The sequence below is a fragment of the Cygnus atratus genome, chromosome 1, assembly GCF_013377495.2.
Source record: "Cygnus atratus isolate AKBS03 ecotype Queensland, Australia chromosome 1, CAtr_DNAZoo_HiC_assembly, whole genome shotgun sequence".
Taxonomy (NCBI): domain Eukaryota; kingdom Metazoa; phylum Chordata; class Aves; order Anseriformes; family Anatidae; genus Cygnus; species Cygnus atratus.
In genome coordinates, this window is record NC_066362.1 from 63,077,080 (window position 1) to 63,094,098 (window position 17,019).

Sequence of the window (17,019 nt, forward strand, 5' to 3'; positions counted from 1 at the left end):
GGGCTGCCGGGTCCTGCCGGCTCCCTCGAGCGGCCTCGATGCCGGAGAAAAAAGCCCTGCCTGTCCCGATCCCCTGCTCCGCTGCAGAACGCAGAATATCCAGAATTTTAATGAGACATTTTGTGATATATCAATACATTTCAAAAACTTGTTCTACATTTTCAGATTTGAGTTCATTACAACAGTTTAGTGTGTTTATAGTCCCATCACTATGCCTATTGTAACATATAACTTGTCCATATTTCCAATCTTTTTTCTTTTTTTTTTTTTTAAGAGATACTAACAATACAGAGACACATTTCAAAGTTCATTAAAGTTTCAAGCAGATTGAATTAACCCCAAGTTCAAGTATTTCATCCCCATTGTGTTCGTGCTATTATTACACAGTATGTGAAGGCTGGAGTTTCAGCGTGAATGAAGGCTTATACCCTCTTCCTATCTCTTTTTATTATTCTTTCTTCCTCTTCCTTTACTAGATTCTTTCCTCTTGATGAGAACAGAAAATGTGTCTCTTTCCCATCCATATGCTAGAAGCAGATCCACCTTGCTCATGCTTCTCACCTAAAAAGAGGACATCAGATCATAACTGTCCCTTTACAGAACACAATTGCAAAATTCCTTGAACACCATACATCACTAATAGTGCCAATGATGCTATATTTTCCTTTTTCATTTCTCAGGACTACCTTGATAGCTCTTGCCATTCGTTCTCAATGGCCATCCCCTAAGATATCCCTAAATATACAAAAGCTTTCTTTGTTCCTATCAGCTATTTCCATATGGATTCCATCCAGCAATTTGAAACTTATCCCTTGCACTTACTGTGAGCCTTCCTTTTATTTTGGAACCCCTGTAACATGTCCTGCATTTACTTCAGCTGGACTTCTGATGTAATGAAACATACTCCTCATGACAAAGTAATAATATTCTACTGACCTATCTTTTGGTGATAACTTTTAATCCTCAGCTGTGCACATCTCAATCTCATCCTTTTCTGTCTCATCAAGAGCATGAGAGCTGCTTTTGGTAAAAAGGACAGTCAATGTCAACCACAAGTCAAGTCTTCAGTTTCTGCCATGTCTATCACGTCTGATGATGGTTTCTGCTGGCATCTCTCCAGCAGAATTATGCTTCATCTTCAGCAGAAATTTCACCAGGTGTTCAGTCTCCATTCACATTTTGCTGCTGTTTCTTCTGACAACAGTACTACAGCACTGCAGCTCCATCTGCCTGAGTGGAGTTACGTATGATTCAAGTAGTGAAGGAGAATAAGGTCTCTAATCTGCATATACAAAAACATAATGAACTAAAACGTATTGTCAGACTCACGTAACTCAACTGCAGTGTTTCTGTGTGATTTTGAAGTCAGGTGTTATATAATCAAAAATAAAAAATAAAAAAATGTTCCTAGCCACATTGTTAGTTGTTTCCTTTTTTGTAAAAGGAAAATAAGCAATATTTTGAGCAACTGTAACTTTAACCAGTAATTCAATTCAGGGAATAAATCTCAGTGTTTTTAATTTACTTCTCAGTAGGCTACAAAGTTGTCTCATTTCTAAAAAGAATATCACTGTGTAGAAAAAGTGGCTGACAAGCGCCATCACACTTTTCTGCTATGTTCAGTAATCACCAAGAAATAACGCCAGCAATTATAAACCAGTTTTGGAGAAAGGCCACACACAAGGCTTTCTGTTTAACAATTGTAGTTGTGCTTATGAAAAATATTCAGTGTTTGATGCATAGATTGTTTCTTTTTGTTAATCACATTTATTTCATATTGAAGCCTCTAATAATATATACAGTTATCCCTACAAAATAGAAGATAATATTTATTTCTTAAGCACTTCTACTTTGTAAGACCCTAAAATACAAACAGAAAATTCTCCTACCTAGCTGAACAAGATTATTGCTACAACATAAGGAGTCTTTTGATTAATAAGTGTAACAGGAATATCTCAAAGAACCAAGGAAATTCATAATTAAAATGAACGAATTGCCGGCAGAAGGGTTGAAGTCCTGGACTGGAGCTCAGGATTCAAGAGCTGTGTGACTTCAGGCAAAATGAAGTAGATTTTTTGGAGGTTTTTATTTTTTCCATTTTCTGACTGGCAAGATGGGAGTTATCATACAGCTTTTCTCTGCTCTGTCTGCTGGACTGACTTATTCTGTCTATTTGTGAACTGATGGACTCCAGAGAGTTTCTAAGGTGGAGACAGCCTGTGCCATAGCCAAATTCAGCTTGTACAAGGATGCCAGACACAGTAGTCCCACCTTGTCTCCCTCCTCACACTTTGGCTTTTCAGAAGGAATGTGGCCACACAAATTTAACTGTTATACTGTGCAGCAGCATTATTCTGTGGCCAAATTCCCTAATCAAATAATCAGGACATTAGAACACCAGGCAGCAACCCAGGACAATTTTGTTCCCCACCCACAGTGTAAACAACAATCTATGAGAAGGTGTAACAATGAGAACTGCAGTTCTGGGAATATGTTAATAACAATTAACATGATAAATGTTATAATTTAATGATAAATTATTCATTCTTTCATATTTTGATCATGCAAAATAGCAAGAGGTTAAAAGCTCAAAGTCTGTGGAAAAATGTATTTGCAGTCCTGTTTCATAGCTGTGAGTAGACCAGAAATCCAGAGTTTCTTCCTCCCCAGTGAATTCCTGTGGGTGGAAGACTGAGAGCATTAGTCTGTGCACATCTGTGTATACCTCTGTGCGTGCATAAAAAGGAGTCACATTACCCCTTACTAACATACAGGCATACTTCAAAGCAGAACATGGCATAGCACTGAACAACAGATCCAAAACCTCAGAGCAGCCTGCACAATGGGGTAGGAGAGGAAGCAAAGAACAAAAACAAAAACGTAAACAAAATCAACCAAACAACGACAACAAAATCCTAGAAAGCTGCTACAGCACCCTAGATCTACATAAATAGTGTGTAACTTTCTTCATCTGAAATACTGCCAAGATCTTGTTTCAGAGCTATGGAACATAGCATAGATACTGTGAAGACATTTTTTCAAATATTTCCCTGTGATGGAGAGAAGAGGGACTAAATGACTCGGAGCAGGAGAGAATAAGCAAGCTGCAGGGGATGGGTCCCAGTAGTGAGAGGAAAGCTAATGGAAAGTAACTCATGCATGTTTTCCAGCTGTCTGCAGCTTCTGCACAGACATTAATTTTTGGTTTTTATGCAGTTGCATGTGTGTATTTTACATATATGTAGGCCCACATATTTTTTGACAAAATTACTTAATTTGCTTCTGATAGCGTGCATTTTGTTGTGTGTGGCTGCTCACAAGCAAGAAAGGTCCTTCTCTTCTGGCCTACTGCACTGGACTTATATTATACTCTTTGAAGAGAGGGAGAAAGGAAGAGTTGCCTTTTTCCTCAAAAGCAAGATAAAATGCTGAGCTTGAGGGAACCATCTGGAGCACAGGGGCAAATAGGACAGTACGCACTGAGAAACAGCATGAAGTAGGAACAGGGACTGAGAAACTAAGTGAGAGGCAGCATGCAAGAGAGAACGAAGCCACAGCCAAAACTCAGGGGGCCATTTCACATCACCTGCCTGCCAGAAGATTTTATCTTGCTCCTTCAGCTGCCAATCTCACAGAAAACTAACCCAGGGAAAAAAAAAAAAAAAAAAAAAAACTATATATATATATATGTATAATCTGTTTTAACTAGAAAACTATCTTAAATAATTGTCATGCCCTGATTTATTATTTTATATTCATCGCAAAACATTGATTTAACAACTGGGAGCCTTTGGTGTCTTTTCCATGTTAAAAAACAGAGCTCGGGAAGACATTCCAATTCCTGGCTGTGGCTGATTCCATGTCTAGTGAGGAAAACTTTCAGCAGGGGTTTTAGAGAGGCTGTCAGGAGACACGTCAGTAACAGAAGATGCCCCTAGTGACCTCTTCAGTTACATTACTGGCCACTGCATGCCCAGGATCTTGCAGACACTGCTTAACTTCATGCAGTCCCTTCTTCCAGCTCAAATCCAGACAGAAAATATATTTGTCTGCTCCACTTGCTCTTCAACTGAACAAATAGTCCAGTTTAAAATGCCTGTTGAGATATGACCTTATTGCAGCAACAGTTATCATCAACATCATCATCATTATCATTATGATAAGTTATCATCAACAACATTTCTAGGGACAAATTCAGTTTAGTAAACGTCAAAAAAGCACAGCTTGACTAAAAATAGCCATGCTGTATTCAGATTCTGGAGAGACTGACTGATTCGTTTTAAAAATTTTCATAAACATTCTGCCAAAACAAAATGAAACAGATTTAGTGGGCACCAAACCAATGTTTATTCTTGTTGTATCTCCATTATTACCAGTGGCTTCACATCAGGGATACATTTGGCTGGATTTCTTCAGATTTTCAGGAAGTGCTTTACAAAGCTCCCAGATCCCATCTGGAGTTATTGTCTAGAGTTGACAAAGGGTTGTAAATTCCAACGGTTGCTGGCACAGCATGTTCAGAATTATCTAAAAGCATACGAGAGAAAGAAATTCCTATAGTTACAATTTCATTAAGCTGAAAATGAAAGAGAATACTACAGAGAGCAAAATGTGAGTGCATACACTTGTATAATTTATCTAAAAGATTCCACAAACTGGCAAAGGAGGCAACAACTTTCCAGTCTCCTGTTGATATTAAAATGATACTGAAATTCAGAGACATAACACATAGGAAAGAACTGTCCACTGGTGTACAGAACATGTACTGTTTAGATCCAGCACCTGGATTAACAGATGGCAAATGCTGTGGTACTAATAAATAAACATGAATTTGTTATGCAACAAAGCAGCTAAGGGGAGGGAGGATATAAAAGTGCTTGAGTATATTGATCAAGCCCCAGCTAGAGCATGTTTGAAGAAAAATCCCCTACATTTCATTTCATTTTGCATATGGCCCTGGGTAGGGAACTAGTTGCCAAACATTCTGTTTGGGTGATGTTTTCGAGTTTAGTTCATGAATCCATGTAAAATATTTTGCAATCTTTGGAACAAAGGCAATGTAAGCAAGTAATACAACTGCTATTACTAGAACAGAATCAAATGAGTTTTCACTTCAAGATATTTTAAGTCAGTAAAAGATAGAAACTAGCTTTATATTGAGCAATTTTCACGTAACTAAAATATATACGCTAAGACATAACTTGCTGGAAGTTTGAAAACACTTGAGACGGGCAAGCGTGACTTGTTTTTATCCAAATTTACTCTCTACAGGTAAAGTTTGTGTTTCTCTTGAACATTTTGCTTCAGTTCCTTTTGACCTATGTTTTTGTTTTTTTTTTTTTCACAAGTAAAAATTATGTAGTTTTGTGAGTGTTTGCACACTTGACCTCCCTAGTTAAAGCTGATGTGTATTCTACAACATCATGGACACCTTGTGAGTTCACCAAAGCTACAGCAGTAGTTAGATGTCCAACTGCTAAACCCAGATATCATTTAGAAGTGTCAAGCAAAATATTTAAAAGCAACTCCCAAGGCACAGTGACCTTACCACCATTTTCATCAAGATAATGAGTTAATAATAGTGATAAACTAGAGAAAAAATAAGATTCAAAGAGACAGCCAGGACTGGAAACACCATAATAACAGGATAATTTAATTACTATTTTGTAGTTTTAAATGTCACAGTAGGGTATTTTTAGACATTGCACATGACTGTTTCATGGATAAGCTAGTCAGAGAACTCAAAGGGAGGAACTGGATTTTGACCTTCTTCTGAGAAGTATTTTTGTCCTGTGTCACAAGGTTGCTATCACTCTGTAATATTAACTGAAATGTGTTTATACTCAACATGCTTGCAGGAGGCATGAAGGCAAGACAAAGAACCATTTGCACAAGTGTTTAACTTCAAAACACTGGCTTAGAAGCAGTCAAAAAAGCTAACTGAACATTAAGGAATTATTAGGTGCAGAATAGAGAATAAAATGGGATATAATCAGTATATCACTATACAAATCCAAGGTGTCTCAGCATCTTAAATACTGTGTGCAGTTTTGATGTTCCATCTCAAAAATGATAAAGCTGAACTAGAAAATAGAAGGCTGATAAAGATGATCTAAAGCCTGAAGCAATTTCCATGCAAAGAATGGTTAAAAGGTTAGGGCTGGAAAACCAATTGCAGAGGAATAAAATAGAGAACTGCAAAGTCAGTAGTATGGAGAGGATGAATAGCTTATTCTCTTTTATTTTGTAATACTGAAAATAGATGATATCAAGTGAAATTATAATCAAGCACGTTCAAAAAACACAAAAGAGAATATATATTCTCATACCCTATAATTAAGCTGTATAACCCATTACAAAGGGGCAATAATGATGCCAAAGTTGACACAGATGCAAAAAGACATTATTCAAATTCGTGTAGGGGAAATCATTAGGGACAATTAAACACAAAGGTACTGCCTCTGATTAAAGATATCCCTAAGTTGCACTTTGCTGGAAGTATGTATATGTACATATGTATATGTATATGTATACATGCAAATGTATACAAAGGGAGTACTGCTCTACTTTTGAGCTCACCTTGTGCTAGGCATCTACTGTTGCACATTTTGCAGCAGGGCATGCTACCTAGATCTTTGGTCTGATCCAGGACAGGCATTTTCCTGTTCTTATGTCACTCCCTAAACTGCAGTGGAAATCCTGGAATGTGAACTTTTCATTGTAATATTTGGTCTATTCTGAGAACCAAACTGGGGGGGGGGGGGGGGGGGGGAGGTCGGGAGAGAGATAGATTCATGGGAACTGAGAAGTAGAGGAAACAAGGCAGCTATTTATACCACAGAACTGGTTGCATTTATTTGGAGCCAGGATCAGGTTGGACTGTACTTTTCTTGTCCTGGTTCACCCAGGATAAATTACTACAAAAAATGCATCCATTAAGAGTCTGACTCCTTACAGAAAAAAATAATAATAATAATGAGAGAGAGAAAGAGAGAAAGAGAGAGAAGAGGGATGTGGGAGAAAGGGGAGGTAAAAAAGCATGAGAGAGAGAAGGACAGAGAGACAGGGAAAGAGTGTGAGAGAGAAAGGAAAATGAGAGAGAAAGAAAGGGATGAGGGAAAGAAACAGAGAGGAAGGAAGGAAGAAACAAAATTAAAAGGGAAGGAAGGGAGGAAGGAAGGAAGGAAGGAAGGAAGGAAGGAAGGGAGGGAGGGAGGGAGGGAGGGAGGAAGAACCTACATACCTACTGGGAAATCACTGTATTCATAGAGCAGCTCACAACCGCAGTTCTTGCTGGCCAACTGGACCTGCTCATTCACAGACAAATCTATTATAAATATTCTGGCAACCAGAGCCTATCTGGGACTTCCCTTTCCCAAGGAAACAAGCTGGCCAGCTTTGTGACTGCTTTGTGCACAAAGCTGCTGAAGAAAATTTAAGGAACCAGCCCAAAATGAATATGCATGTGCACTTTGGTTTTCTTCCGACTTAATCTCCTGTATGTTTCAGTGCTTTCTGTCATATTCTAAGGGTGACTGGTTTGGATGCGTTAATGTAGCATTATGAACATTAGTGTCTAGTATAACAGATCTTTCCTGTGTGTATCCTCAGGTTGTGGAAAAGCAGTATCATACAGAAATAGCCACCCATTAAATAACATATTGAAAGAAGATTAGGTATCTGTGATATTTATATACAATTAATCATATTTTACAGCAGAAAATGAGTAGAAGTCCTCCCCAAGTCCATTCATCCCTGTTTTTTTACAACTTCATTATACTATCAGAAGAAATTAAGATAGTTTAATGAAAATAACATTTGTTGTTGTTGTTGTTATTATAACCCCAGTTATAGGGGTGTTGACAACTGATATTTAAAAAAAAAAAAAATCCACAAAATTTTAGTTTTAGCTCAGAAGATGCTTTGATGGGAAACATGACCAGTAAAAATCTTTCTACTAATACTGGGAGAAAAAGGTTGTTTTAAAAATGATGCTCTATCATATCTTGAATAACCAAATCTCATAAATCTCAAAATTAGCAACCAAATAAAGGAAAAAAAAATAAAATGTTTTTCAATTTCTGGGTTACCACATTTCTTCAGGAATTGCATTTAATTCCTCTATCCCTGACTCGTATAAGAACATGAAACATCAGTCATTTGGATGTATTGCTTACTTGTACTACAAGATGAAGACAAAAACCTCTCATTATATGAAGAACCTAGCAAAAGAGGGCCTAATAAAATTCAGAGCCTCCAGGTGATATTGCATGCAATAGCAACTCCAATAAACACTGGTGTTGTGCTCCAGTGTCAACAGCTTAAGAGTATTCACATCTCCTCCTCTATATACAACATGCTCTTTTATTACAAGGACCAAAATGCTAATGCATGGAAGAACAACTACCACCTGAGACAACAGAACAGAGTGTTACTCAAAGCATTGATTGCAGCTTACTGATTTAGCCCCGCTTCATTCCTTTCATTCCAAACCTTGCAAACAAGTCACATCACATTGCTGCTCTTTTTACAGCAGCATCTGATAAGACCATTTGATTATGCCTTCCTGCATCTTTCCTGGCTGTCTCCCCAGTGCCCAGATCACTCAAGAACTGACAGATACACAGCACAGCCTTTGTCCAAGTAACTGGCTATGTGCGGCTCCGAGTCTGGAAAGAAAGAAAAAAAAATCACACTTTTAAATTATTACACTTGATTACTAAAAAAGAGAGACTAGGAGTGATAGGATAAAGCAACGAAAGCTCAGGGGCCTGGAAGAAAAAGAAATGAGGACAGTAAGGCAAGCCCCAGGCACAGGCTGCTGCCAGGGCAGCCAGTGGTGGGGCACCAAAGGGTCCCGTGCATACACAGGCTGTGCCCTTACTTTGTTAATCCTTAAACGTAACATTACCAGCATTGTCCTTGCTTCCTTGCTGCTCAGTTTCACCTGATTTACTAGCAAGCCTTGAGCCAGCTCTGATAAACCCGGACTAACTCTTCTTCCTTCTCTTGCTCACTGAGCATCTCTTCCCACTGAAGCTGTGCAACCAGGCCTCCCCTACCTGCTGTGCAAAGAGGAGCCCACCAGCTAGAAAAACAGGCCTGGACCTGCTGAGTCAGGCCTGCTAAAAACTTCATCTCAGATCCTTGCTGTCTCAACCACTGTGTCAAATCCTTTTAGAGCATCACAACAAAGGCTGTATGTTATCTTATGCAAGGGTAGCCACACAAACACACACACAAATACACACCCCTTTCTCTTGAACACAAATCTATCTACTTATGTTTCAGAGCACGGTCTAACCCCACAACGTGTGCTGGGCAGAACATCCCAAAATATCCCCTGGTTGAGTGCATCCCAGTTTAGATCTTTAGCAGACCGCCAGCAGTAGCATCCCATTCCCATAAGATCAAGCTCAGTGTGGCAGTGAGGGGATGTAAAAAAACTTTTTAGTGGTCTGTGGCCCAGGAGTAGCCCAAGCAGGGATTTTACCTGGGAGCTACAACACTATCCAATGTCAGCTGCCACTCTGGCACAGGAAGGCTAAATAAACAATACCTCCAGACATAGGAGAAAACAAAAAGAGGCAAGACTGCTGAAATGAACTTGGATTTACCCCACAGGTCAAGATACAAGTTAGTCCTGTCATACTGCACCATTAAAAAGCCATATGCCTGAGGAGCCACTGTTATCTACATCTTGAGGTCCATCCTAAATTCCTGCAACCCTTGGCTCTCTTGAGATATAAAACAAGTCTCACAACCACCTAGCATTTGTGACCTGACATTTCACAACTCGGGAAGGTTAGCCAGCTCTAGGCTATGGGCTGGCTTTCCAAGACCAGCACTAGCGCACACACCTCCCCGAAATGCAGAGTGATGGAAGATTTGTGGTGTTCCTAGAACTGGCTGCAGGTCATTGTTATTTTGTGTGTGTGTTTGTTTTCTTTTGTCAGGCAAACTGCCACTCCCTTGAACCTTGTTTGGCTCAGGTAGAGAGTGCCTATCAAAGACTTTACTGTTTTTACTTGTCACAACTTTCTCAGAGAACTGCTTTCATACTTGTTTTAATAATGCAAAAGTAACACTTTTCTCCTAGGTGGCTTTGAAAAATATCTTTAAATTATCTTAAAGAACAAAAATGTATGATATTCTGCTCCTCTGCTTCCAGAAATTATGCTAGGATTGAAGAGAGCAATATTTCCATAAGAGAGTATAGGTTATCTGTGCCTGATGCAAAAGACAGATGGATTTAACTTCAGCTTTATCTCCTGTGACAAATAAAATTGCAATAAAATACTGACCTCGGGTGTCTAATTATAAAGTTAACTCTTTCCTTGGTACTCCATAAATCTGCTTTGCAAGTTTTACCCCGGAGAGGAAAGGCAGCAAGGCGGCGGCGCTGGGGTGTCTGTTCCCCAAATGGGACACGCGGTGGCAGTGCGGCTGCTCTGTCCTCGGAGGGGATTTGCAGACAGGGAGGAGTTGGTTCGCTTTCACTCGGCAGGGTTATTCAAACGATTAGGCCAGATGTGGAAACAATCCAGCTATTCCTGACTAGCCTGTACTTGTACATAACACCTTCAACCATGGTATCCAGACCTTGCATAAATAACTGAGGAAATAAAAATGAGTGAATAGCATTTCATTCTCTGGGTATTCCTAGAGGTGTACTTAGGAATAATTTTGTTTGTATTTAAAATGATGCCTTTGTTGTCGAGCTCTTCCACACCTCAGCTGACCACATCAATGTCCATACTTACCATCGGTTTTCTCTAAGCTGGAAATAATCTGTTTTCAGCATACCATCAAAACTAGCTTGTTCTGTAAGTCATATCACAGAGAGAGGGAAGTAGTAGGAAAGAAAAAAAAGAGTGAAAGGATGAGCTACCACAATATACATCTTATTATACGCATTATATATGTACATTTTATTTGTCTGGGACTTCTAATGGGGATAGGTTGCATGGTTTAGGCCGAGCACACCTGGACAGAATAAGAAACAAGTCTTATAAAGAACTTTTTTTTCCTTTTCTTTTCTGAGCTCCTTGACTCCACCAGACACCAGACAGGAAATTAATGTTTTTGTGACTCTTCACCCCTTAGTCACTATATGTATCATAATTAAACCTCTTTTTCAAAAAAATGATGATCAATCATCCATCACAAGTCACCATCCATTCAAGGATAATCCCTCAATTATCCCATTGCTTTGAATCTACAAATGACACATATTTCCTTCTCACATAACATGAGTCAACTTTGAATAATTTTGTATTGATGGGACAATCATTTACATGGTATCTTGCTATTTTCCTTGGGTAAGAAAGTGTCCTAATTCATTTTTGTTTTATTATTTTCTTGACTAAGCATTGTTTGAATGGCTGTGCAGTCAAAATTATTCCACCACCACAGCTTTCTAGTTAGCAGTTATAGTTACAAGGAAAGCAATCTGTCCCAGAAATCTCATTAAAAATTTTAAAGTCCAGAGAAAACAGCCACTTCTGTTGCCACAGATTTCACAAACACAAACATACATACTTGCACGATGAAGTTAATAATAATAATTCAATAAATAATTAAGAAATAAAATATCAATAACTTAATAATTAAATAATTCAGTTAATTAATGAATTCAATAATTCCAAGAGAAGTAATGCCAATGTGCTAAGAGCTTGCAAAACCCTACGTGGTGTCAGTGGCATCTGAAGACACCCTCTACAAGAGTATTTTCTAAATCTTGAATCCATTTCAGGTGTATTGTATGCATAAAACCAAACTATAGAAACTATACAGAATTTATGTTTGTGCTGAAGTTCAGGAATGGAGAAGAGGGCAGAAAAAGGGAGAAGGGGAGGAAATGTTTCACATTTTTTAAAATGTTTTTTAATCTCCTCAGTAGTCCCCACTCATCTGTGCCTGCCAGTTCTTGACACCCAACAAGAACATAGTATCTATTGTTTACTGCAAATGCTTTTGTGACTGCCTGTATTTTACTAAAAGGATCTAACATAGTTTACATTCTTTCTGAGTTGTGATGTGTCTTCCCATTTGTTTTTCCTGCTTTATCCTGCCTGTTTTTCCATTTTTTATCCTTCCACTTCTCGGTAACATTTTCGGCCTGCCCGTCATAGTTATGCCACATAGCTCCAGCTTCCTCCTCTTCACAAATCCCTGTTCTTTCCCACCTGGTACCCCACAGCTTATCGCCAGCCTTTCTGCTTCCATGCATAACCATTCCTTGTTCATTATGAAGGAGTGTGCCGCTCCATCTTTCTTAACCAGTGAAACTATTTTTGCATATCATATGCAGCCATTAATATGACCTCTCCTGCGATAAGGCGCATGAGAACAAAAGGGGATAATGTGAGCCAGACCGAGTGACAGGACAGGACAGAACTGCCTCCTCCTCTTAAAGAAAAATGGGAGGGAGACAAAGAGTAAATCAAAGGCAAAAGGATTGTGCTGCTGCAATGTGTGTCAGCAAGCAGAACTCCTACACACAGAGCCAGTTCCTCCCCCACTCCTCAGTCTTCAGAGAATAAGCAGGAAACTGCTCCTACATTACGATGTACCCTAAAACAAGGATCATCCCACTCCCAGCCACCCTGTGCCCTCATCACGATGTCTGAAGTACTGGTTAAAAAAATAAAGGCCACACCCAGCTCATTTTGAGTGCCAGTGGCCCTCAGAAATATAGCAACAAATGAAGTTAAAAGACATATTCACCTTTCATTTGCTTTTAAGAAATATCAGATTTTAAGAAATAACAGATTTTCAATGAAAATGCCTACATTCAGTTTGTTGGTGTTTTTGTTTGTTTTGTTGTTTTTGTTCGTTTGTTTTTTAAATTGAGAAACCCTGGCTCATCTATTTATTTTTCTAAACGGAATGTGCAAGTCTACACTTTCCTATCCAGAAGACTTTGCATGTTCCCTTTTCCAACCACCTCTCAAACCAACCCGATCCCAGGGCTCGTTTAGACAGTAACTCCACGTCGTGCCCGAGACAGTGGGGGAGCTTGAGCCTCCATCCTGCTCCCCTTCACTGAGCCCTATTTCAGCAAGTAAGAAGACACTTAGGACAGTAAACACCAGCACAGATGTTTGCAGAACAGCCTGTCGGGCGTTTTGGTAGTTGTTTGGTTTGGTTTGGTTTGGTTTTCCCCGGTCTTCAGTTGCGAAATTCCCTTGCCACCTTTTTACAATGGCACTGAGAGAAGACGGCTTCAGTTCACCCCTCTGCAAATCCTCGGGGCAGCCTGGAAACGTCGGAGAGCAGCAAAACTCCTCCACCAGCAGCCCTGCGCCTACTCCAACACAGCCCCGCCCGAAAGTTTTTATCTTTACAGCGCGGGCCCGCTGTACGTAAAGCAGTTTCGTATCTTAGTGTAAGACGTAGAAGTGCCTAAACCAGCCAGCGTAATGCCAAATAACTACAGTGCAAGGCGTGTGCGGGGTGTACGTGTTTACAACAGCGTTCACGTCCAGCGGCTTCCCTCCGGGAGCCCCCTCTGACCCCTGCGGGGCAGCCGGGGCTAAAGCCGGGGCCGGGGCCGGAGCTGACGCCGGGACCGGGCGGCGGCTGCCTGGGGCGGCGTGGCAGTGACCGCGCCCCGCCGCCTAGGGCCAGACCGGGCCGCCGCGTCTTTGTCCCCGTCAGGGAAGAAAGAAGGCAGGAGGGGAGGGGACGAGCGGGGCCGGGAGGGGAGAGGCGGTGGCGGAGGCACGGGAGGAGGCGGCCCGGCCCCGGCGGCGGGCGGGGAGGTGGTGGGGGCGCGGGCCGTGCCTGGCACCTGCGCGGCGGGCGGGGCAGGCCCCGGGGCCGTGCTGAGCGCGGGGCGCGGCCCGGCCCCTGCCCTCCGTCGGCGGCCGAGCGGCGGCGGCGCAACAGGCTAGCGGAGCCCAGCGGCGCCCAGCCCGCCCGCCCGTCCGAGCTCATGGCCGGCCGCGGCGCCGGCGGCGAGCAGGGCTACATCCGCACCGTGCTGGGCCAGCAGATCCTAGGGGAGCTGGACAGCTCCAGCCTGGCGCTGCCCTCCGAGGCCGGGCTCAAGCTTTCGGGCGGCCGAGGCGGGGAGGAGAAGGCGCTGCGGATCCAGCGGCAGGTCCAGCAGACGCTGGCCAGGAGGAGCCGAGGCTCGCTGCACAACGGTGAGTGCCGGAGCCCCGCGCCCTGCCTGGCCCCCGGGGGACTGGGGAGCCGGGTCGGCTCGGGTCGGGTCGCTGCGAGCAGCCGGTACCGCTGCGCGACTCGCGAGATGCGCGGCTCTGTCGCGACTCTTCGTGCTTTTGGCCCGGGTGAGGAGTTTGTGCCTCCCCAGCGCTGCAGCTGCTCGCCCTGCACGGCTGCCCGGGGGATGGGTGGATGGGTGGGTGGGTGGATGGATGGATGGATGGATGAGTGGAGACTGGGTCCTCCGACCGCAACAACCGCCTCTTGCGCTTGCTTGAGTAACTCCGTCTCTGCCCACTGGCCCTGTCTGCGAAATGAAACGGGAAGAAACGTCGGAAATGGTTTTAATTGTTTCACCTCGAAGTGAACTAAAGGGAGGTTTGGCAAAATAACTCTAGGAAAGGCGTGGATGGGAAACGTTGGGCAGCAATGCTACCAGAGGGGTATTTACGCTGCTCTTGGACGTGCACAGTGCAAATGGAAGTCGCCACACGGTCAGACACATCCAGGATCTGCAGCATCAGGCCCCAGCAGGGTGACTTCGTCAGCGCTCAGGGTTTCAGGCCAGCTGCCCGAGGGTGTAGTCTTAACTGCTAATAGGCAAGAAAATCATTGTTTATACAGTAAACTTAAAAAAATGTAATCTTGTTTTTACATACAAAGATATGGCAGACTTACAAGTTATATGCCCTGTTGCTAGCGGTGTCATTATAGAAGCCGTCACCTTTCATTTGCAAAAAGCTATGAGCAAAGGGGCTTCAAATTTATGACTATATTTCACTCACCTATCTTGTCAGGCAGAAGAATGTTTCTTCGTACTTCTGGCTTCCATCTAAAATACACCTAATGGCTGAAAAAGTGATGAAGAACGTGAAAAACTGAAAAAGTCGGGGGTTGGAACTAGGTGATCTTTAAGGTCCCTTCCAACCAAGCCGTTCTATGAAAAAGAGTACAATGCAGGTGCAGACATATTCTGAAAAATTAGGCACACAAATCACATAAACAGGCATACATGGCTGTGTGGTGTGCAGCTACGTGTGCAAGTCCTTAACTTGGCAGCTCTCATTTAAATAAGGTTTCTAAACAGTTTTTGGAGTAACCATTTCTTTTTCTGTCAGTAGAGAAGAGCAGCCTGGAAAAGACTTTCTAAAGCAATTGTTAACAAATGAAATGGTGTCATGAACCTGAGATCATGTCTCTAAACTGTAATAAAAATATGAAGACAAAGTTCCCATCTTTCTAGCTCATCTTAACTTCTCTGCAGTACATTAACAGACCTGACAGATTTAAGGATAGTTGTCATGGTGTGCCTTGTTTTTTCTAAAGGTCAAGTATTTGAATACTTTGCATTTCTGAGAGCAAAACTCTCAGGCTTCTAGATGAGGAGTGGCAAATGTCATGTCCGTTAGATGTATTGTTCGTGCGTAACATGAACTTCTCTTCTTTAAGACATATTCTGGTGCCCAACTTACCATGCATTTTTTAGTCCCACTGCAAAGCTCAGAAAAAAAATAAATGGAACTAAAATGTATTCCATATATTCCATGCATTTATACATGCATATATGTATATTAAAAATATATGCATATGGCTGTCCATCTATGTATATATATCTGAAATATTTGTATATCAAATGTCTATAATATATTTAACATGCTAACTTTCCTGAAAAAAATAAATGTATATGTGTGTTTATGTCCCACTGTGCTTTTTTTTCATAGAAGACTTGCACAAAGATTGACTAGGCTTTAAAAAACATTTTAATTTTTATATGTAAGCTACATCGTAAAATTATACACTATTTTATATACAAAAAAAAAATACCCACTTGACTAAGTTGTAACAGTTTTCTAGATAAATTCAGCAAAGGTTTTGTGTTGTTTGAAGTTGCAAGGAAGATAATACAGAGATTTAAAAGGGGCAAAAGCAGGTCCCTGTGCTATAACTGTCCTATCTGTAGGAGTATTTCAGACCCTGTTCAGCAAGGTGCTTAGCACATACCTAACCAGCGCATTCACATACATGTCTAAAATTAGTTGGGCACATAACCACTGGGTATGGAAAATCAGTGTTAGTAGAAGCCTTACCCAGCATTGTTTGCACACACCCGTTCTCCACTAACTGTAGTGGAGGCTTTTAAGCTGCAAGAAGTACCCCACCGGGCAGCATTTCTCCTTAAAGTTTTAGACCAAAGGTGCCTGCTTAGCCTTCAACATTACTTTTAAATAGAAAAATGAACGGAAAAAAGTTTTTTTTTGTTGTTTTTTTTTACCTCCTATCTTCATATTGCTCCCCAGTTTATGCCCTTCCCCTTTTTAGGGTGTCTTTCCTTTTTGTTTTTTTATGACAGATATTCAGGTCATCATCAGATTTGAGGATTCTTTCAGCTGCTAAATGATTAAAATTACAATCTGCCTCAACTCTTTTTGAAGACATTGTAAAGCATTGTTTATAGTTTTTCAAGCATCAGTTTGACAACAGCTATAACTTTTTCAGTTCATCAGTTTCTGAACCTTTGGAAATTAAACATTGTTGCCCTGCCCTGAAAATTTTTGAACTAAAGCAGCCACATAAAATTTCTGAATGCTATTTAAAGATGGAAATGGAATGATAGATAGTTCAGCCTTTTCAAAGAAAAATGGCATTCAGGGCCATATACATTAATGACTAGTGTTCTTCGTCTCACATGATGCAACAATATTGATTTTTCCTTGTATACTTCAGTATATGATTCCACTTCTCTCTGATCTTGTTTGGCTTGGATTTTGATTGACTTTTAAATTCATCTATGATATTCATGTTTCTCTAGTGTAATCGCTGGACCAAAGTCTTCCTTCCTGTACA

At 41.2% G+C, this 17,019-nt stretch overlaps 1 protein-coding gene across 1 annotated transcript in view; it reads left to right on the top strand.

Moving 5' to 3' along the window:
• The first annotated feature begins 13,817 nt into the window (after positions 1-13,817).
• Positions 13,818-17,019, top strand: part of PKP2 (plakophilin 2) — a 44,744-nt gene continuing 41,542 nt past the window's right edge. Inside the window, exon 1 of the mRNA XM_035551033.2 lies at positions 13,818-14,153. Coding sequence (XP_035406926.1) covers positions 13,940-14,153 — 214 coding nt within the window. The 5' untranslated portion in view covers positions 13,818-13,939. The remainder of the gene's footprint in view (positions 14,154-17,019) is intronic.